The following is a 23,823-nucleotide window of genomic DNA, read 5'->3' as shown; positions in this document are numbered from 1 at the left end:
TTAGCACACCATTAGCCTATTCGTGGATGATCTTTAGATTAAGGTCCTTGTGGATAATTTTGGTATTTTTCATCCCATATCACAATATAATCCCTGATTGCGAAGTACATTCAATTGGACTACCTTTGATCTTCAAGCAGCAATAGGGGAAGAGGTATGGTCAGTGAGAAAGAAAAGACAAGGATGTGTCGAGAAAATCAGGAGATATTATAGAAGATAATTATGAGCATATTAGGTTATCTTCATGCACATCTGCCACCATACTTGTAGGTGGATGTGTCCCTTGTGACAAATTCACAATCCTTGGTCCCATCAGAGATTAAGATAGAAAAGGTGTCCTAGTTAGTGATAATACTACTTTAACATTTTAAGCCCTAGCATAAAAATTGCCCTTATGGCTAGTCACATTATCAACATTGTCACTTAATACCACTTTGTTGTCGAAGGCTGCTTTTTTATTTGATGCCTCATTTCCAACCGAGCCTACCTTGCTGATCGAGGCCACTTTGCCAACCAAAGGAACCGTACTAGTTGAAGCCACCTTGCCGGCTGAAGGCATCTTACTTGTAGACACCACTTTGGTCGAGGAAGCAAAGAAAATTGATCATTGGATAATGCTACTTGGGATTTGGTGGAAGTTCTGACATTTCCCTTGTTTAGCTCTAAAGGGGTCATTGCCAAGGGACTTGATAGTAGGAGACAAAACAATGATTCATAGTTGTTGACAATGTCTTGCCTAATCCAATCAAATAACTCTACCTTGTGTAGAGTACATTAGGTGATTGGTGAGATCTCCAACCTCTTTGCCAAGGAAGCTACTTGGGAGCTTTAATCGTTGCAACTCAATGCTTTTTTTAGGATTGCTTCTCTCAGAAAATTGTTTTACATTGGTCTTGTGGTTTGGGATTAATTATTTCACCTCATTCTTTGATTTTATATTAATGTATGTTGAATCGTTAGTTAATGTTTTGTAAATTGGATTCTTTACCATTGCACATTTCTATTAAAACAATTGGAACATGGGGATTCGTTTCCCCCTTCTACCCCCTTCCCTTTCAAAAACCCCAATGTGCCTAAGTTGGGGACTGTTAGAATGATTGGAACACAAGGATTCATTCCCCCCAACTACCCCCTCCCCTTTCCAAAATCCCAATGCGCCTAGGTTGGGTATGTCCTTGCATCTGGGACTTGGCATTCCCAAGTACCCCCACCACCACCTTCGCACCATCACGTAATGGGTTTCTACAAGAAAATGTTGCAGCTGCAACACTTGTGATACAGAGTGGGTTTATCGGCTACCATAAAGGGGTCATTATTTCACACACAAACTCTATATATGCATATTTATCTATGTTACCCTTGGTTTCTAGGATGAGGGGACAAGGAAACAGGTTTTCAAGATATTTTTTTTTTGTCAAAGTAGGGACGACAATGAGAACTATTGTATAAAAAATAGGGAAAATTTAAAATATATAGGGAAATTTTTAATATTCATATAAAAACATTGATAAAGCATTCTTATATTAATTATAGAACCGTAACATATAATCTGTGTTAAATAATTCAACTTTTGAGTTTGTTGTCCGGCAAAAGGGTAGTTAGACAGTTACCGGTGCAGCGACGGTTGTGTCGTTTCATTGGCACTGTTTTGGACATTATAAATGTCGCGAACACTTATGTATTTGGCATCATTATTAGCATCATTATCATTGTTCAGAATGTCATTGTTATGTACGGAAAAGCATTTGATAATGAATAGTATTTTGCATTGAATGTATGTTTTCTTTCCTATTCGCCACCGGCTAAACATTTGGCATCGTTGCTAATTTGAATTCGGGATAGTATGGAAGGACAAAGCAAATGGGAAGAATAGTACAAGACAACTGAAAGACAAATGATGATGGTGAAACATAAATTTTTGAAGGAGAGCATGAGACAACGCGAAACTTTCACATTCTGTATCGTGTAGGCCTGAAAACTTTCGTATGGAGGGAAGCCATGGAGAACGTAGTTACGACATAGCGTGTGGGATGATATGCACGCGAGCCCCACCACAAACAAATTTTTAGACCAACTTCTTCATCTGATCACACACGTCTATGTGGCACAGAAGAGATGCTGGGAGGAAGCGGAACGCAAGGAATGCTGTCAGGAGACTGAAGAAATTCTATGAGAGCAGTTGTGCCGTGGTGTTAACAACACTCACAAATTTGTAATTGTTGCATAAGTTGACACATGATGTATACAAAATAAATAAATAAAAGAGTGTTCTATTTTGATTTTCTTTTATAATGGTACTATATGCTAAATGCCCAATCTTTTGAATAAGAATAGGAATTTGAGGGAAGAAATTGACGAATTACAAATTGTGCGTGGTGAAGCCAAACGCTGTTGGAAGATAAGACAACTCACTAGGGAATAGACTGAGGGGCAGCCAGAGGAATCACCTAGCATGGTGGTCGTAGTAGGGTTTACAAGAACCAACGAAGGATGCCTTAGTTCGCCAGAACGACAGGGATAGAGCAACGAGGAGTTGCTCGAGGAAACACGGCATCGAGCGACAGTGCTTGAGGAGACAAAGGAGAAATTTCTACATTTATCACACACCACTACAAGAGCGAACTTGTAAAGAAGTCGGAGAAGAGGCGAGGCCGACAGAGGACACCAGGGTGAAAGGAAGTGCTGGAGCGACATTGCACGGTGGTTAGAGTAACTCGCTGGGATCAACTTCTAATAGTTCAGTGACACGATCTAGTGGTAATCAATGGGCAAGAAGCACTATGTCTCAAAAGCAAAAACTCCCAAAGTTCACGAGCGACGGGAAGGAAGATCCCAAAACGATACGGACCGCCAACGCGGTCACGGATGTGGATGAATGGCCAAACAAATTTCCTGCCAACTTATGGGGGGTAGCTGTGGATTGGTTCTTTGACATGGACAAGGCAAAGATCTTCACATGGGATGATCTGAAGAAAGAATTCCAAGTAGAATTCTGACTGCTCCGGGATGATAACGAGGTTGTAGACAAAATCTACAACTGCATGTTGTCGGTAGAAATTATGTATCGGCCGATGGGTCCCTTCGGAAAGGAAATTGTGTATCGGCTGACGGGTCCCTTCGGAAAGGTTTTTGTTATGTCGCGACATGTTGTATGTGGCCGATGGACTACTTCGGGAATGTTCTTCGGAAAGTATTTATAACCCCTTCGGGAAGCATTGTATTCATCTGATCATGGAAGAATAATGTACTGTTTGGCATATGCGAATAATAATAAGAAGAGTTCTGCTTTTCGTGTTCGTGTTCATTATCTGTGTGCATTTCTTAATTAACCTATGCGGTAAACATTTGGCACCATTGCCCGATGGACCTGGTATGCAAGCAGGCGAATATGAATTAAATGCCGAATCAGTTGAACAAAGATAAGAATAAGCTGAAGGAAAAGGATGACATATGCATTGCGCAGGAAAATTTAATTTTGGCTTAGCAGACAGAGCGTCGAAGGAGATTTCAGAAGATTGCCGACGGAAACAAGAGCACGGAAGGATTGTTGAAGGAGACTCGACAACGGCTTGATTTGGTGGAAGAAGCGAGGGAGGAGTTTTTGAAGCTGCATATGCCACGGGAAGAGAATCTTGACGGAAGGAGATCGACTCGCACGGCTCGGAGTGCCGAGGGAGCACGAGTGTGGAGTGATCTCTTCGTCTGAGATATACTTTCGAAACAGATAGCTTCGGTTGACGAAACTTCTTCTTCACCAAATAGCGCGGAAGTCGAAAACAACGCGGTGTTGAAAACAGCGCGGAAGTCGAAAACAACGCGGGTGTTGAAAACAGCGCGGAAGTCGAAAACAGCGCGGAAGTCGAAAACAGCGTGGGTGTGCAGAACAACACGGGTGTGCAAAACAGTGCGGGTGTGCAGAACAATGCGGGTGTTCAAAACGTGGGTGTGCAGAACAGTGCGGGTGTGCAGAACAACGCGGGTGTTCAAAATAGCGCGGGAGCTCAGAACAGTGCGGGTGCTCAAAACAGCACGGGAGTGCAAAACAACGCAGGTACACAACAAAACCCTCAACATACAATGATAATGGCAGGTCCGAAAGAAAAGTTGCCTAAATTTGGTGGTGATGAAGCAGCTGATCCCATTCAACATTGTAAAACATGTGAAACGATCTGGAGGGCAAATGGCATAAAAGATACAAACGAATGGATCCGACAATTTGCTGCTACCCTACGGGGTGTTGCGATTGATTGGTTTACTGATACTAATCCACAAAAGTTAAATAGTTGGGATAACATTAAGAAGGAGTTCATCGCAGAATTTCAACTTCTGCGCGACGATAATGAAATTTTAGCGGAGATATTCAATACCAAGCAAAAGAAGAATGAAACAGTACGGGTCTTCGCCAGGAGGTTGAAGGACTTAATTAGTAAAATGGAGAATAAGCCAACAGATGGGCTCCAAAAAAGATGGTTCATTGAAGGCTTTCACTCGAAGCTGCGGAAAAAGATGAAGATCGTGCCACCATCGACATATACTGAAGCATACAATCGGGCATTGAACCTCGAAAGTGAACAGAAGACAAAGAAGAAGAAGACCACCTCATCCGATTCAGATGACGACGAGGCTTCAGAAGAAGATAGCAGTGACGATGAAGGTAGCAGCAAGAAAGTCCGTGCTCTTCAGAAGGACATGCTTCAGATGATGAGGGAGTTCAAAAACATGAACAAGGAGACTAAGGGCAACGACCTATGGTGCACAGAGTGCAAGAAAGAAGGCCATACAAAGGGATCCTGCCCAAAAGATCAATTTTGTGAAATTTGCCAGATTATGGGACACTCGGTAAAGGAATGCCCTTTCAATTTGAGAACAAGAACACTGTAGCAAGTGTTCCTGACACAGGAGGCATCCCCGTCAGGAGGGAACGGGAACACCAGTACGGAAGGTGCCACATCGGGTGGATATAGAAACAACCAACACGGTCAAAACAACAACAATAATGGCGGAAGAAGTCGAATTCAGTACGATGCAAATGGTCGGCCAATTGTTCAATGCCGCGCATGCAATCTATGGGGTCACTTTGCCTGATAGTGTACAATGGCAAACACACCGAAGTTGTTATGCAGATGGTGTGGACCTGGCGATCATGACGATGCTAAGTGCCCGAAGTCCAGAGTAAACTTGATTACTGTCGGGATGGATGAGGAAGAAGTTCTGGCAATCACTTGAAAGCAGGCAAAGCTATACCCTGATCCGACGGAGGAAAAGAAGAGACTGGAGGAAGCACGGGTAGAGATCCAGAGAGCAACGCAGATAGAAACGACACACTTGAAGGACACGCCGAGTACCTCCGTACGGAACTACGCAAAACATAACATTGTACGGCAAATATTGCAAACTGAGATACCTGTCAGGATAAGTGATCTGTTGCTCACTATGCCTCAGCTCCGATCGGCACTCACAAACATCGTTCCCGCTGCTAAACTACCAAAAGAACAGGGAAGGGAGCAGGAAAGTGGAGCAAGTACAGTGGACAAAAAGGAGAACGAAAGTGGCGCAAGTGCAGAAGATCCGATGTTGTTAGCCCTCTCATCCAGACGCCACCCGACAGTCATCGAAATGGGAATTCTCGGGACTGTATTGACGGAAACAATTGTGGATGGAGGGTCCGGTGTCAATGTGTTGCCTGAAGACACCTGGAAAAGGTTGGGACAGCCGACATTATGGCCGCCTACATTCCAGCTGCTAACGGCCGATCAACATGGAATCAAGCCATTGGGAGTCCTGATAGCACAACCAGTGACGATTGGAACACAGCCATTCTTGTTGGATTTTGTCGTGATCCCATTGAAGTGGAGAGGATATGATGCCATTCTGGGCCGGGGGTGGTTGATACAAGCTAAGGAAAAACACGATTGGAAGAAAAATACTTTATCACTTGAAAGCAAAGGCCGCAAGTATGTCATCGATCTACACACTCAAATGGTTGGAGAAGAAGCTCTATCGTCGGATTTTGAAGGAGAAGACGATGAGAGGAGGACGACTATGGAACCTGATCAGGAGGGAGTCCTATGATTGGAAGGAGATGACGATCTGGATTCAATAAATGGTCTTTACCACTGGTAGATAGAGGATTACGAGCTCTTTCCAAGTTGTAATATGCTAAGGATCGACGAAGGTAAGAAAGAAGGAGGAAATGAATGTCTGAAGGAACACAGAGAAGCCGAAGGAGGAAATGAATGTCCGTAGGAACACGGAGTAGCCGAAGGAGGAAATGAATGTCCGAAGGAACACGAAGAAGCCGACGGAGGAAATGAATGTCTGAAGGAACATGGAGAAGCCAAAAAAGGAAATGAATGTTCGAAGCAACACAGAGAAGCCGAAGAAGGAAACACGGATATGACTAAAGCTGAAGGACAGAACATATAGTATGAACCCAAAAGAAGGAAAGATTCTATTGTACGACTGCGCAAGAAGAAAGTATTATGTCGAACCATAGATATAGCAAAAAGGTACTGGTAGCAAGGAAGACACACGATACGGTCTGCACAGGCAACAAAGAGGAAGGGTTCAATAAAAGTTGTAGCGGTACAGAGTGAAAGTGTTATTGACAGACAGAAGGGGTAGTTGACGGAGTCCATGGTAGCGAGCTTCGGGAACAAACTGGGTGATATGGAGATGACACAGAATAGGCGTAGCAAGTTTCAACTCGGACAGTGGGTTTTGAAGTACGACGACCGGAATGAAATCAAACCAGGCAAGTTCAAAGTTAACTGGGACACGCTGTATCAGATTCGAGAAGTAGGGGACAATGGAGCAATAAAATTATGGACTTTGGATGGACAGGAAGTGCTTCAGGCGGTGAATGGCTCGAAGCTGAAGGTATACCATGGCCGGAAGACTTCTGTGTCAGAGAATGGCCTTCGGGGGACCCCTTTGTCGTTGCAGACCGATGATGCTGACGGTCGAAGGGAAAATTGACTTTGCTATTGAAAAAAAATAAATTAAAAAGATGAAAAAGCTATTGTATGGATTTTTGGAAACAAAGCACCGTACGGATTCTTAAATGTTCACCGTATGGTTTTGGAGGAAGTGTATGGATTTTCCAGTTCAGTGTACGGATTTTTGTGCCGTATGGATTTTGCTAGGTTTTGCATCTTGTTACGAATTTTTTGGAAGTTTTGAGCAGTGTACGGAAAAGCATCAAGTCTGATATGTACTGTACGGATTTTAAAATGATGATGCAGTGTACGGTTTTCAAGTAAAAGTTGCCGTACGAATTTTTCAGTTTGGCAAGAGCGTACGGAATTTTATATTAAGTCTGGAATTGGCATAAAATTGTACGGTTTCCTTCACACATGAATGTACGATTTTTTAAGCTATTTTAACCATGCACCATACAGACTTTATTGAAATCACTGTACGGTATCCCAGTACGGATTTTTAACAAAAGTTATGGTACAGATTTCTAGTATAGTGACCGTACAGATTTTTGGGGGGTTTGATCAGTATGGATTTCTACATGTGTTGTACGGATTTTTGAGGAGAGCCACTGGCACTGTACAGATTTTGGCCGTACGGCGTATGGAATTTGGAGGAAGTTGGAAGTAAAGGTAGCGTACGGAAATTGCAGTTTGGAATGTGATGTACGGATTTTTAAACAAGTGGCCAGCACGAGTTTTAGCAATCAGAGTATGGCTTCTTTCATGTAGTTATAGTACGGATTTTCACAGAGTTGAGGATGAGGAAGGATATTGCTACAGTACGGATTTCAATGGATAAGCTCCCTGTGTGCTTCAATATGAATTTGCAAATTTAAAGCTTCCAGTTGCGTACAATTTTTGCATAATGTGGCAAATTGATTCTATAGGTTTTGGCATACGACTTCTACCTGTTATTGCATTCAGACTTTGGAGGACATTACAGGATATTGCATAAGGAAGGAGTCGATATGGTGGCAGGATGTCTGGTGTAGCTGTACATTGGTAGCACAGAAGAGTGACAGGAGGTTTTCTAAAAAAAAAAAAGAAAAAAAAGTCGACAAATCAAGAATGCTCAAAATGAGTAACAGATGATGCCACAAGTTAGAGGAAGAACCAACGGTTGCCAGAAAGAGTGTAGAATCGGCAGAAAATGGCAGAAACAGTGTGTTCCATGCAATTTTGTGTGGGTTCCGGAGTGCTAATTTGGTCTTGGCGGCGAGGGGCGCTGCCCCAAGACCCCATGGGGGTGTTGCCCCCTGGACTTCTAGTCGTTGCGGATATTAGTCGTGGGAGTCTAACCAGTTGAGAAGAGTTGGAGCTACTGCAGGCATGGAGTGTCTGTGTACCAGAGGCACTGAGAGTAGGTGTTGGCCGTGAGGCTATCTTGGGGATGCATAAAGAGCTCGGGAGGAGCTGATCATCCAGTTGGAAGCAATGTAGCGACACTTGGTTCAGTGTACTCAAAATTGGAAGGCAGAAAGCGACATAGGTGGCTATCAGGTTCAGATGTCAGATTGGCTAAGGTGACAGTGTTGAAGACCAGTTAGTCAATCAATGTATTTTGGTTGTTGATTTGTCTCAGAGATTTTGTAATAATTGTCAGGAGACAACTTTTCTTTTTGGGGGGGATGATGTCGTCGGTAGAAATTGTGTATCAGTCGACGGTCCCTTCGGAAAGGAAATGGTGTATCGGCCGACGGGTCCCTTCGGAAAGGTTTTTGTTATGTAGCGACATGTTGTATGTGGCCGACGGACTCCTTCGGGAATGTTCTTCGGAAAGTATTTATAACCCCTTCGGGAAGCATTGTATTCATCTGATCATGGAAGAATAATGTACTGTTTGGCATATGCGAATAATAATAAGAAGAGTTTTGCTATTCGTGTTCGTGTTCATTATCTATGTGCAATTCTTAATTAACCTATGTGGTAAACACTGCAGACAAGGGATGAAGGACATGGTTCAAGCTTATAATCGAAGGCTTAAAGATCTTCTTAGCTGAATGGGTACTTAACTGGTGGATGAACTAAAGAAATGCTGGTTTGTAGAAGGCCTCCACGGAGCATTGAGAAGAAAGATGAAAATAGTTCCTCCCATGTCCTACACCGATGCATACAACCATGCCCTAAATCTAGAAAGTGAAAGCAAAACAAAAAAGAAGAAGAAGAGGAGAAGTAAATCTTCATCATCTTCTGAGAGTGATGAATCCTTCGACGAGGGAAGCAGTGCCGACAACGAGGAGGAGCCCAGCATGAAAGTGCAAGCACTCCAAAAAGACTTAGAGTGGATGCGCAAGCAATTCAAATTCATGATGGGAACGAGTGGCTGCACGGAGGAAGGAGAAATCTGGTGCACGAACTGTAAAGAGAAGGGTCATTCAAAGGGAGTGTGTCCCAAGAAGGCGATGTGTGATATCTGTCAAGTCCTAGGGCATTCTACAAAGGAATGTTTGTTTAACATGAAGACTAGGAGCCAACAGATATTGTTCACACAAGAACAACCATCCACGTCTAGCACAAACAATGACACCCAGGGCAACAATACTGCCACATTTGGCTTCTATTGGAACAATCGTCAAGGAGGACGGGGTGGGAATGACAATAGAAATCGAATACAATATGATTCAAAAGGGAGGCCCATAATCCAATGTCGGGCATGTAACCAGTGGGGCCACTTCGACAGAGTGTCCAAAGAATGACACTCTGCAGAGATTATGTCAATGGTGTGGTCCAGTGGACCGCGAAGATGTGAATTGCTTGAAACAAGTAAATCTCATTAACATCGATGAAGAAAAGGTTCTGGTTGTTACCTGCAACTAGGCTAAACAGGCCACCTATCCTGACCCCCGCAAGGAGAAGCAAAGGTTGTGGGAGGCATGGGAGGACGTAGAGAAAGCAATGAAAGCTGCGAAGGATACAAAAGATGCTTTTCCTCAACGATCAGAGGGAGAAAACAACTTGGTCAATCAAATCCTACAAATGGAGGTGCTTGTCAGAGTTAAAGACCTCTTACAAGTAGTACTACAACTAAGGACGACATTGCTGAATACCCACACACACACGGCGGAGACAAAAGGACAACCAATTGTACCAGGATGATCCGCGACAGATCCCATGTTGCTGACAGTAAGCAATGACCATCATTCGGCGGTGGTCAAGATGGGAATCGTCAGAACCATCCTGACGGACACCATCGTGGATGGTGGTCTGGGTAAATGTTCTTCCCGAGGAGACGTGGAGGAAATTGGAAAGCCTACCCTTTAGCCGTCCACATTCAACCTACTCGGCGCTGACCAATAGGGGATAAAACCGCTAGGGACCTTAGTGGCTCAACAAGTAACTATCGGCACGTAACCATTTGTGCTGGATTTCGTATTTATCCCATTAAAGAAAATGGGATATGATGCCATTCTTGGAAGAGGATGGCTGCTGGCCGCGAAAGTAAACCCTAATTAGAAGAAGAATACCCTGTCAATGAAAAGTGGAGGGCAGAAGTTTGCGATTGATCTCTGAATTGAAATGGTAATCGAAGAAATGGCCTCGTCGTTGGAGTCCGAGTCGGACGAAGAGCACCAGAGAGATGAAGGAAGAATGAATCCAAATGACGAAAGCGTTTTAGATTTGGAGTGTTCAGAAGACGAGACAAGTTCACTGAATGGACTTTTTCATTGGCAGATGGAAGACTATGAACTCTTCCATACGTACATGCTTGGCGTTGAAGAACCCGAAGATGAGGAGGTATTCCCACCATAGTTCGTGGAATACAGAGGAGGAAATGCAGAGATCAATGAGTCTTGCCCATTGCTTTGAAGGAAAAGAGATAAAATGCGAAGTCGTCCATAGAGGTTACTAATCTTGGCAACGCGAAGAATCCCAGGAACATACTTATTGGAGACTACTGGAACCCGTACATATATAAATCATGTGGCTTCGAACAGGCAGACTAGGAGGAAAAGTTGCCTTCGACATTGTGGGCCTACCATACCACATTCAAAGTCACAATGGGACAGACGTCGTTCCAGCTGATGTTTGGTCAAGAAGCAATGGTATTGGCTGAATTTATGGTCTCGAGCCTAAGAATTGCAATTGACAATAGACTGGGAGATATGGAGAGTTTACGAGAATGCCTCTACCAATTGAATAGACTGGATGGACGTAGATTAATAGCGCAATGGATGACAGAAGTGGCACAGACCTGTCGAAAAGTGTGGCACGACAAACATTTGAAAAGGATGAGGTTCCAGCTAGGCCAACTCGTGCTTCGGTACAATGGCCGTAACGAGATAAAACCTGGGAAGTTCAGGGTTAAGTGGCTAGGACCATATAGAGTGAGAGAAGTCAGCAACAATGGATCCATCAAAGTGTGGACCTTGGACGGGTGCGAGATTCCTGAGGCCATCAATGGATCGAAGTTAAAAATTTATCAGGAGCGACAAGGAGGCGAAGTAAGAAATAATTGCCAAATTCGACCAATTTAAAAAAAATAAAAAAGACGAAGTGTGCCCTGCGAACACGAGTTCCGCGGACGTAGGGTGTCACACGGACACTTGTTTCGCAGACACAAAGTGTCCCGCGGATGCGTGGCTGTAGACACTTGTGTCCCATGGTGAGGGTCTTGCGGGCAACCTTTTAAACTCCCGTGAACAACATTTAACAATTAAAATTGGTAGCCGTTGGTTAAAAGAAAACATGCTGGTAAATCAGCCAAAAGAAAATTGCAGCTGCAGAGAAGGAAAGGAAGAGAACTGGGGAGAAGAGAGAGTAACCCAACTGCTAATTGCCAAGTGTACAACATCCTTTGTGGAAAAGGGCAGTCTATGGTAAGAGTATTGATGCCGATGAGGAAGCTAGAAGGAGAATAAGTGTTGAAGGAGAAAAGAAAGAAGCTATGGAAAGGAACATATTGCAGGCACATCATCTGCGGGAAGAAAGAATATCTGCAGACAAGTAGAGGACAGCAAAGGCAATTCACATGGGAATCATTGCCACTGAAGAATCTTTGCTGCAGGAGACGAGAGAAAAAAAAGAAAGAGAAACCCTAACCGTTTTCTTCTAGGTACATTAAAAGACAAAACAAGGGATCGTTATTATGGAATCCGCAGGGAAAAGAAAGTAGTGGAAAAACCAGTTGAAGTCAAATATGTAGAAGAATGCGAGAGTGTTGGCTTTCGGAGTTCGAGTTGTAGGGCCAACATCCAACAGTAAGAAGCAGAAAGTGAAGGATGACCTATCACACCTCACGGTCTAGTTTGAAGGATTGAATGGCAACGAGTGTCGGAAATGGTGGCAAGAAATTGCAGATATAGAGGTAATTAAACAAATTCTTGTACGAGCACAAGTACATTGGGAAATACAACTTCCAGTATTTTCCATTCGCCTGTTTGAATCAGTTTTAAGAACTATGATAGAATCATACAACAGTAACACTAGAATGAGTACATTTGTTTACAAAAAGTATCCTATGACAATCTCTTTTAAACTACGGGATCTTAGTAGGGTTTTTGGCATTCCTGGCCAAGGAGGTCGGAAGGTGGAGACCAAGAATCGAAGGTTGTCATAAGAACGAAAGGAGTATTGGGTGAAATTAGTAGGCCGTGACTTCACACTAGAGGAAATGGAGTCTGTGGTGAAGGGTGCCAAGAGTCGAGGACTGTGGAGAGATTTTATTCGGGAGGGCCACTAGAGGTGTATTATAGATGTAATTAAAAGTAGGTTGCTAGGGGCAAGTTGGGCGTCAGATATAGCTTTGCCGCAGATTACATCCATGAACGACATCATGAATGGTACCATGTACGATTGGGCCACAGTTCTCGCCGACAAGATGGAGGAGTTTATGACAGTCCAACATCAGACATTCTTCATGCCGCATCATCCCATAGGCTTGTTTTTGGAGGCAACCCTTCATCAAGTTCCAGTTAACGATTTTGAAGTTCTACCAAGGGGGAAGTTAGTGCCAAGAGAACCCCTAATATTCTATTGGAGACATTTAGATACGGGTGGAACCACGGCCGGTTAGAAGAAAGTGTTACAGGGATTGGAGGCATACGGAGACACAGACAACAGAAGGGAGGACACCACAGAGAGCAGTGGGGCCAATTTCGAGGAAGAAAGTACCTCGGCGGAAGTTGGCAGAGACACGGCGGCCAACAGGTCCACATTTTTCACCCTTCCCCAGTTGCCAACTTCGGTGCAGTTGACCGCCACCACTTCGCTCATTCCTCCATTTGGCTAGAGACATGCGCCAGTCATCATGATTCCATCACCGACCACGGTAGATTTGACTCCACCGATGACCACAACAAATGTTATTCCATGGACAGTCATGACAGATGTGATTCCACTGACGACCACGATAGAAGTTATGCCTTCACAGAGTTTTTCGCCAGACTCAGTTGCACCTGTAGAGCCAGCCGTAGAGATAGTAGAGTTACTAGTGTCAGAGCCAGAACCTCAGGGTCAATTAGATGTGATTGGCAGTGACGCTGTGGTCACCATCACTTCCTCTTTGTTGGCTGATAGCCAGCCAATCCAGTCAGTTTCGCCAGTCTAGCCAGTTTTGCCAGTACAACGAGTTTCACCAGTACAGCCAGATGAGAGCATTCAACTGACATAGGCAGCTCAGCCTGAGAAGATTGAGGTGATAGACAGAGCTAGTGCATTCCTACGACAACAGTTCCGAGTCATTCTTGCAAAGGTCGGTCCTTCCATTCAGTCCCTGAGGCATGGAGGGGTATCCCTAGGACCAGTTGCCATTATAGAGCCACAGGAGGTGGGAGTACCACAGTTTGAGGATGCACCCAGAGAGAAGGTGGCAGCACCAGATGTGGATGTGGCTATTGCAGTAGAGGCAAGGATGGATACTGATGGGGAGTAGACTCTCGATGATGTGGGAAAAGAGGATTATGGGTTGGATGAGGATAGATGCAAGGCATGCCTCAAAGCTATGTAGGTTGTGATGGAGAAAGGACGTGTCATTGTGTGCCAGGCTTTGACTCATAGGAGAGTTGCATTTGATCCAAGCTTATATTCAAGGGGTTTTGAGGCCAAGGGATGGCCAACTGTGGAGACACTAGAATTGTTGGCTGATTGGGCCACAGAGCCTGAGCTGGGACCGTGCAATACTCCGATGGAGAAGTTGGCGCACGAGATAGTGGGGTTATATAAAGGCATATATTATGCTCATAGGCGTGCGGAGGCAGACAACGCATTAGAGAGGATTGCAGCTGAGAGATCTCTGACGACTAAGAGGGAGACTAGAGAGAAGCTAGCTGCTGACTTGGTTAGCCAGTAGGTAGCATGGGCAGCCGAGCGCACAACACTTTTGCAAGACAAGGAGATGGTTGAACAAAGACTACAAGCGGCCGAGCAAGAATTATAGACAGGTAAGGCTTAGGCCATGGACGCAACGCTTCTTCTGAAGGAAGCATTGGAGGTTAATACACAAACTCAGAAGGATTTAGCATCCGCACAGATAAAGTGTATGAGTTGCGCCGACAACAGAGCACTTCAGGGACGCCACCTCTTCCCTAGTTTATATTGTTTCTATGTTTTATTCTCCTATTTTGTTAATTTTTGAAGTTGCCTAGAGATGACTTTTCTTTTTTGGGGGGATGATGTTGTTCGGCAGAAAGGGTAGTTAGACAGTTATCGGTGTGGCAATGGTTGTGTCATTTCATTGGTACCGTTTTGGACATTATAAATGCCGTTTACACTTATGCATTTGGCATCATTATTAGCATCATTATCATTGTTCGGAATATCATTGTTATGTACGGAAAAGCATTTGATAATGAATAGTATTTTGCATTGAATATATGTTTTCTTTTCTGTTCACCACCGGCTGAACAGAGTTGACATGAGAGTGGAAATCAAACAAATCGTTAAATGGAAACATTAATTTTATGGGACAGCCAAGGGAAAATGTAATGTCCTTCTAAAATAGGATTTAATAATAAATACTAATTAAATAATAAAATATAAAATATAATTAATTAATGATGTGACATAATGAATTTTTAGTATATACTATTTGGTGTTGCACATATGGAAGGAGAGAAACCGCAAGATATTCAAAGAGGAATGTATGTCAGTGAATGAGTTAAAACTCAGGATACACAACAATTGAGGAAGTTTTCATCTCAAAATCACAAGGAGTACAATATCACTATCAGTTGAGTTGGGACTATGACAGGAGAGGACTTGGCAGTTTAATCTGTGAAATGATTAAATGAGATTAAAACAGAAGGGCCAAAGGTGTAATATGGTATGGCAGGCTTCTCCGTCAAGTTGGATGAAGTTGAATTTTGACGGAGCCAGTAGAGGGAATTCGGGTAGAAGTGCATTGGGAGGTATCATCAGAGATGATCATGGCAAAATGGTGTATGGCATTGCACGAAGTGCAGGTATTACTACCAATAATCAGGCAGAGATATTGACTCTAGAGACTGGGTTGAGTTGGAGCTCTAACAATGGCATTAATAAGTTAGTAATTGAAGGGGATTCGCAAATAATTATCAATGGCGTGATTAGAGCAAAATTCTGTAATTAGAAATTAGCTAGTTGGTTGCCTAGAATAGAAGAGGCAATCAAATCCTTGCAAGACTTATGCCTTCAACTTGTTTTCTGTGAAGGGAATAAAGTAGCGGATTTTTTGGCAAATATGGGGGCAGATTCTTTGACAGATCTGGAGTTTGGACAGGACATTGAAATTCCTAGGGGTTTGCTCAATGCCATTTCGGCTGACATAGATACTCTTCCTAGGGCTGGGATTGACTCAAGTAGTCAGAGTTAGATGACATCACAGTACTGAGGTGGAGGTTGGCATACATCTTTTTGGTCCACTATATCTCTGTAGTAGTCCGTCGTATCTGTGGCAAGGATTTTGTAGATTTGCTGTAGGTCTGGAATTCGATATAAGTTCAGCACCTTCATTCAGTTTGTCATATATACTTAGTCTCCATGGTGGATATTTTGGGTGTCCATTGTAAGTGTTCTCAGTCGGAGGAGTGGGAGGAGTCTCCAGAGGTGCAAATTAGTAGAATTTTCATGTGTGCAAATGATTGAGAGACCATAATTTCGCTTTTTTGAGTCGATTGTTGGGGAAGCAATCACATTCATGACAGATAGTTGGTTCATGATTTGTTCCAGTCGATTATTCATGTCTCCAGTCACCTGTTGACAACCTATGGTATGATTCATAGGATAGTTAACAAGGAGATGTATTTGGAAGTGATGAATGCTATGGACCTAATTGACACTAGTATATCTAATGGGGATTTACTGGGCTTATTTTGTTTGGAGGCTGAAGGAAAGAAGAAGGTTATGAAGAAAGCCTAGTCGCTTTTCAAGTCATGCGTGATGAAGGAGAATGACATGAGTAAATTTGAGACATTTTACCAAGCAAATGGAAATATTTTCCCAACAGAAGTTGCAGAAAGGATGGTATGTATTGGCAAAGGTATCGGTTACTTGGTACATTAAAGCAAGGTTGTAAAGCTGGTGGGTTTGGTTTCTCTTTTGTATGTGGAGAGGTTATATCCAATATCATATGTAAAGTTTTATTTTGATAATAAAAAGGGCACTTCCCCCTAGACAGAGCTTGATTAAAAAATAAATTAGAAGAATTTAATATATACTAATATATTATTATATTATTAGTATAATAATATATTATTAATAAATTAATGATAATATATTAATTAATAATTAAGCCAAATACTTGATAAGCAATTTTAATATGATCATTATATACATATATACATATACATATCTATATGTATATGTATATGTATATATATATCTATACATACATATACATATACATATACATATATATATGTATATAGATATACATATATATGTATATGTATGTATATCTATATGTATGTATATATACATATAGATATACATACATATATATATATATATATACATACATATACATATACATATATATATATATATGTATATGTATACATACATATATATATATATATATATATATATATATATATATATATATATGTATATATGTACATACATGTATATGTATGTATAGATACATATACATATTCATATATACATATATATATATATATGTATATGTATACATACATATACATATATATATATATATATATATATATATGTATATATGTACATACATGTATATGTATGTATAGATACATATACATATTCATATATACATATGTATATGTATCTATACATACATATACATATATGTACATATATATATATATATATATATATATGTATATATATATAGATGTATATGTATATGTATCTATATATATATGTATATGTATGTTATATATATATATATATATATATATATATATTGATAAATCTGTACATAGAAACAAATGTTAGAAAATCTGAATAATTCCTAATTTACTAGTAGCTAATTTGTCAGATGACTAAGATCTTTACGAAGAATCAATGATGGATGTTATCAACGCTACATGCTACAAGAAGAAGACACTGAGTTATTCAGGAGACGTGTACAGCTACATCTGGCATATATAAATTGACATATATAAACTGTTGTAATTGTGCCCAGGTATGGAAGAATCTCAATAATATGAGTTAACAAACAGCCAGCGTTGAAGATACTATAATTATTTAGACCAGCGATGGAAACAAGCGATACACAAAGCTATCCATAACTATTAGGAGAAGTTGTCATTTAGAAAGAAGATTGATGAATCGTCATAACCGTTGACTTTGGAAGTTGTCGCCTAAATCCAATCAATGACTGTCCTAACTAATAAACATTGCATTCTATCGATGTTACTATACAAATCAAAATAGCATAATTAATAAGTGTTATGAAGGAATACGTTCACCAAAGAATGTGAGATGTCGAATCTATGTGACATTTCATTCCAAGGATATAAAGAGATTGAACAGGAACCTAAAAATCAATCCAAGTCAGCGAAAATAGAAGAAATATGATAGTACTTCCCTCAAGAAGAATATATTCACTCTTTGTGCGCACACTTCACTCCTTGATCTTAGAAGTTGGAAGCCCAAATCTGTAGCACATTTCCAATGTGGTATAGATGCATAAGGTGTGGAAGTCTTAGGTGTTTTCCCTCATTGGTTGAAGTATATGTCAGAGCACCCAACAGTAAGAACTAAATTACAAAGGCCAACTGAGAAATATAATACCGTGTAACAGATAATCGAATAGAATTATAAACAAGGCAGGAAACAAAGACCAATGTGGTTATCCAGTAACATATAGAATTTAGAGGATATGCACAGTCAACATATTATCACTATTCAATGGGAACCAATTATCGAACTGAAGAAAAGGATAATTGAATGGTTACAATGAGTCATAATTCAAAGAACAATAGATCACCAAAAATCCAACTCAGTGATGAAGTGGACATTACCGATGTAATTGAAGGGAAGGGAAATGAAGAGTCAACATCAAAAATATATTCTTCCAACCTTGGGATAACATATTAAGGTAATAGCAAATGGAACGGAGAAGAATTAATACTGCAGACTTGAATTGAATTCAAACTCTTGGGAGGATGTTAACATGTAACAAAATTCAATACCCTCTAAAAATTATTACAAAGGATACAGTCAGTGATCTGGAATAAGAAGTCAGTGAATAATAACTCCAGTCAGTGCTCTGTCAGATTGAGTCTCTTATAACATCGAACATTAGTCGTGACAATAGGAGAAGAATGCCCTTGGGAGTTCAGAACATAACGGAGTCATCCATATCCTTTTAATATAATTTATTACAAGAAGATAATGATAGGCGCAGGGGCTGAAAATTCTGAGTGTTGGCATGGATTTATTAATGTGACAATATAATAGAGACAGGAGTAATCTGAATGGAAAGGGTGTTGGGAAGGAAAAACTATTGAGAAGTCAGAAGCCTATATGGAAGTCAGAAACCAGAAATATCCCTCATAAGAATGCAATGGAAATATGAGATGTCAAAACATTGACGCAAGTAAAGAAATTGGCTCTTTGCCTTGGACACATAACTGAAAGCATTATTGCTTAGAATGAACATTGACCTTGGATTACTATAATCCCAATGTATAACAAGAAAGTGTTAAGATCAGAATAAGTCAAATGATATCATTCATATAAATTTGGGATAGTTGCATTGGATTTAAAGAAAGAAACATTTTGTAATTAAATATAGTTCCAAATTTTAAAGGATTACGAGTGGGGACATTACAGAAAGGTTTTTAGAAGTCCTGGAAATGTGGATGGGTAAAATTTTTTTGTAAACGCGTCCTTGGGTAACATTGACATTTATGAATGTATGTATATGATTTTGTACTTGTTTTGATGTCATGCTACTTATGTAATCATCTTAATGATATTCATGTTGCAATTTTGCTATGTTCAAGTATTTGGTATTATAATTTATTACTTGTTATACTATAATTACATCATTTCATAACTAGCATTTCACGTGCTGTATGTATAGTATGTTACAACACCCCTACCTGCCTCTGCTGTTGCCCCACTATCAAGGTATTGCCCGCAAATTGAAGCCCTCTTTTTCCCATATCGCAAACCTGTGGCATCGTCTCGACATCTCCCAATGCCTGTGTCACACTGCTTTAAGCCGAGTCTAGTTTTGGAACTCTATGGACATCGTATTGGCTGTTCAATTATGAGCACAAAAACGCAGAGATGCACATGCAGAAGAGCAAGTTTCCAAAATCCATCTATTCAATAATGTGTTTGTGGTACTGTAAACACTGGTTAAAAGTTCTCCATCTTGCATTTCTTTAGAACTTTTCATGTGTGAGTAGTCTACAAGGTGCAAATTCTACTTAGTTCTTGGTATATTTCTATTCCAATGCGTGGCAGAGTAGAACAAGATTTGGCAAATCAAAATTGTTGTCATTGTTCAATTCCCTAGCGCTGGAAGAATTTTTAATTTAAAAAATGAGTACTGGCTTGTGAGAGGAACTTCTCTTGAGGAAGAAGGTTGAGAAATGTGCCATGACAACTATGCAGAATTGTGGACTTTATCTCCATCCAATAAAGGTATGCCATTCAGGTATAGTGCTATGGGTGAGTAACACCACAAGGAGAAGGGATGCTTGATCTCTATTTCAAGCCTTCATTACATCAACCATCTCTAAACTAGATCCAAGAGACCATGAATGAAGGAAGCCCCATCTCTGGCCTTCTTGGATGCTGTTTCAGAGTATAATTAATTGAACTTGTGATAGTAATACTTGATTTTAGGAGGTGGGAAGATAGGGGGCAACCATTTGTGGGGTGTTAGAAAGAAGGTAATTTTAGTTTTAAATTTTTAACTAGTGCTAGAATTATATGTATTGAGCACAGGATTATTTCTCATCACTTTATTTTTGAAAAAGAAGGGCAGCATTATAATTATAGTTATTAATTTTTAACTAGTGCTAGAATTATATGTATTGAGCGCAGGGTTGTTTCTCATCACTTTATTTTTGAAAATCACAAGAGACAGAATGATGATGAACATGCTGGAATTTCTCTCTAGGTCCAGCACATAAGCATATTTTGTTCTTGAATGACCAGCCGCTTTGCACAGATTCCTATCTTCATTAACAGCAGGACTCTGCTTTTGTAATTAGTTTAAAAAAATCTGCCAGATTGTGAATTTTATATGAAATAAAAATAGAAAGTTGTGAATTGATATACATTGTAATGATGGTTTATGCAGCGGTGTTTATATGTTGCTTCAGATGGTGGTCGTGTTTGTCGGCCATTGGTGATTGCAGATAAAGGGATCTCTAGAGTAAAAGAACATCACATGAAAGAATTGAGGGTTGGTTGCTATTTGTTTGATATGTTACAATTTCTAACATTTGTATTTGCAAATCTTAGTTCTGCTTGTGTGGGTGTCTGTACCAGGATGGCTTCCGAACATTTGATGACTTCCTGCGGGAAGGCTTGGTGGAGTATCTTGATGTCAATGAAGAGAACAATGCACAGGTGAGACCTGTTTTGTAAATTGTTGTGACTTATTATGGTTATTTAGATGTTGCTTGAATGGCACACGATGATCTCCAGGTTGCACTTTATGAAGGAGAGTCAACACCTTTGACTACTCACATAGAAATTGAGCCTTTCACCATTTTGGGTGTTTGTGCTGGACTTATACCCTTCCCGCACCACAATCAATCACCAAGGAATACATATCAGGTTTTTGGTGATAACAGTAGTTGTGGAGTTTCTCTCAGAATTTTATTGCAGACTATGACTATATGTTTCTCTTTCTTGTGATTAATATTGGAACTTGACAATGATTATCTTTTTATTGCAGTGTGCAATGGGAAAGCAAGCAATGGGAAACATAGCTTACAATCAAGTAATACTTGTTTATTCTTGGTTGGATACATACAGCATATTCATTATTCAGAATAGATACATAAAATTATAAAGTCTGTTGGTTTTTCCTTCTCTTGTACTAAAGGGACACATTCATTGTGTCATCTTTGAGTTTGTTGCTAGTCTTGTTCTTTATATGATTCAAATTTGTGATGATTCCTTTTAATCAATTAAGCACTTTTTCCTTCTTGTAATGTGGGGCGTGCATTTGATGACTTAATACTTTGTTGAAATTTCTTTTACTATGATTCTGTGTTGTTTTCACCTTTAGGCTTTTTATATGTTTTGCTATTGTTATTTAAGATCCCTTGGGCTTAGAATTCCTTTTACCGATAATAGGTATCAGCCATGAAGTCAAATTTAGAAGTGTTATTTTTCCAGATTCATACATTCTTTCTTCGAATTCTATATGTATCTAAAAACCAGTTGTCCATTGTGAACTTTATTGTTGGTATGTATAAATGTTAATTTTTTAGGATAGCTCTCTTTAGCTTAGCATCCTATAAATCTGTTTGGTATTTACTGTCTTAGTGTTTCTATGGAGTACAGCACTTGGTTACTGTGTCAAAGCTATGTTTCAGACGTTTCTTCCTGTGCTATATGCTTTGGGCAATGCCTCATCTAGCTGCTGCATGGGTGTGCTGTTACGTTAATATTTTTTTCCTAGGCTTTTAACACAAAACTTTTGAACTTCTGTCAAAAACTTAAGAGAATTAATTATAGCATAAGTGGCAGTTTACTCTCTAGGATGGTGATGGAACGTTGTTGGATGGGTTCTTTGACAACAATATTAACCCTGAATAAGTTTATCATGTCTAAAACTGTGTGCGCGGCAGGAAAAAATGATTTGCTTGTGTACCAAAATGGAAAACCTTTATGTCATGTTACTTTTTAATAACTGTAAACTTACTAAAATGGAGTCTTCAGTCATCTATTCTTTTCAGAGGGATTTCAGATTTTCTTGTGTCTATTTGACAAATATGTGTATGAACATGGAAACTGAACATGTTGGATCCGATTTAGAAGTGTAAATCTTATATTGTGATAGTCAGAAAATTCATATATATTATTTCTCAGTATGAATCCTGCTTGTGCACATTTGTGCAGTTATGCAGAATAGATACACTGCTCTATCTGTTGGTGTACCCCCAGCGACCTCTTTTGACAACAAAGACAATTGAATTGGTAAAGGACATCAAACTTTCTATATGCTGATGTTTGTTGGAAGAAGTCTGTAAAATTTTCGCTAGAGTTTTGTTTCTCAGTAGAATCCCTGAATCGGTGGATATTGAGTAGTCCTATGTGTATTTAGACTTGGGTATGTCAATCTATCTTTCATAAATCATTGCTAACACTTATTGCCTCCAGATTCAATATGACAAACTTGGAGCAGGGCAGAATGCTACAGTGGCCGTGATGAGTTACAGTGGCTATGATATTGAGGATGCCATTGTAATGAACAAATCTTCTCTTGATCGTGGGTTTGGACGATGCATTGTGCTCAAAAAGTAATTAAATAATTTATTTCTCATTGTTAATGATTTCTTTGCATTTTTCCTAAATTTTAATTACTGATCTTCTTGGCTTTAATTAAAATCTTGACTGTACTATTTGATTGGAGCTTATATGGTTTCTAATATGAGAAAACATATTGCTGGAAACAATTCAGGGAGATTTATTATGATTCTATTCTGTAAAACAATTGCTTAACTGCGAATGCATTTACCAAAGGATTGTTTGATTATTACAAAACCTAAGTTGCCGGTTCTGGTATGGATTTGTGGATTCAGCCAACTTTTTTTTTGGGTTCCCTTGTACAAGAGACATGTTAAAAACATGCACACAACACACATACACATACACTTAGAGGTTCCCTACATGCATTTTTGCCATTTGTCCAAATATGATATGATTGGACTGTCTAGTTGTCAAAAATCTTTTGCTGAAGGGCGTCAGTTAAAACATAAATGATAAATAATATAAAATATTCATATTTCAATATTAACAGAATAATATCAATTTTAACAATTAGTATTAAACTTTTAATTATTGAACGGATTTTCTGAATTGTCAATATCATCATCATCATTGACTAAGTTCTTAATTAAGCTCTTCACTTGGTCGAGTGCAATCCATTTCACTCAATAGTGTGGGTGAAAGAACGTGTGTTCCAATTTCTCTTAGATGCGGGTGGACTAGGAGCCTTAGAAGACAAAAAAATAACACTTAGGTATGCGTTATTCGAATAAAAAAGGTTAAAAACTATAAATGAAAGTTGGAACTTGAAACTTTTTAGACTTAAAAAATAAAAGAATTAATCTTTCTTGAGATAAATCATCTTTGATTGCAAGGGGTTGTAGATGTTGGATTTGTTGGCCGTGAAAGTAGCACAAACTATGAGCTTCCTTCTTAAACTTGTCATGTGAAACCTCAATACTTTTAGTATTTGCTTGCACAA

General features: G+C 39.9%; 1 protein-coding gene across 9 annotated transcripts in view; it reads left to right on the top strand.

Annotated features, from left to right (window-relative positions):
* Positions 1-23,823, top strand: part of NRPC2 (nuclear RNA polymerase C2) — a 217,515-nt gene that overhangs the window by 161,011 nt on the left and 32,681 nt on the right. For all 9 annotated transcript variants that reach the window (XM_089829229.1, XM_089829234.1, XM_089829230.1 and 6 more), the window contains 6 exons: positions 20,698-20,802; positions 20,889-20,969; positions 21,048-21,179; positions 21,301-21,345; positions 22,473-22,550; positions 22,734-22,873. In XM_089829229.1, coding sequence (XP_089685355.1) covers positions 20,698-20,802; positions 20,889-20,969; positions 21,048-21,179; positions 21,301-21,345; positions 22,473-22,550; positions 22,734-22,873 — 581 coding nt within the window. The remainder of the gene's footprint in view (positions 1-20,697; positions 20,803-20,888; positions 20,970-21,047; positions 21,180-21,300; positions 21,346-22,472; positions 22,551-22,733; positions 22,874-23,823) is intronic.

This window comes from Cupressus sempervirens, chromosome 5, assembly GCF_028749045.1.
Source record: "Cupressus sempervirens isolate cs-2001-9-10 chromosome 5, ASM2874904v1, whole genome shotgun sequence".
Classification (NCBI taxonomy): Eukaryota; Viridiplantae; Streptophyta; class Pinopsida; order Cupressales; family Cupressaceae; genus Cupressus; species Cupressus sempervirens.
This window is presented reverse-complemented; position numbering and strand designations above follow the sequence as displayed.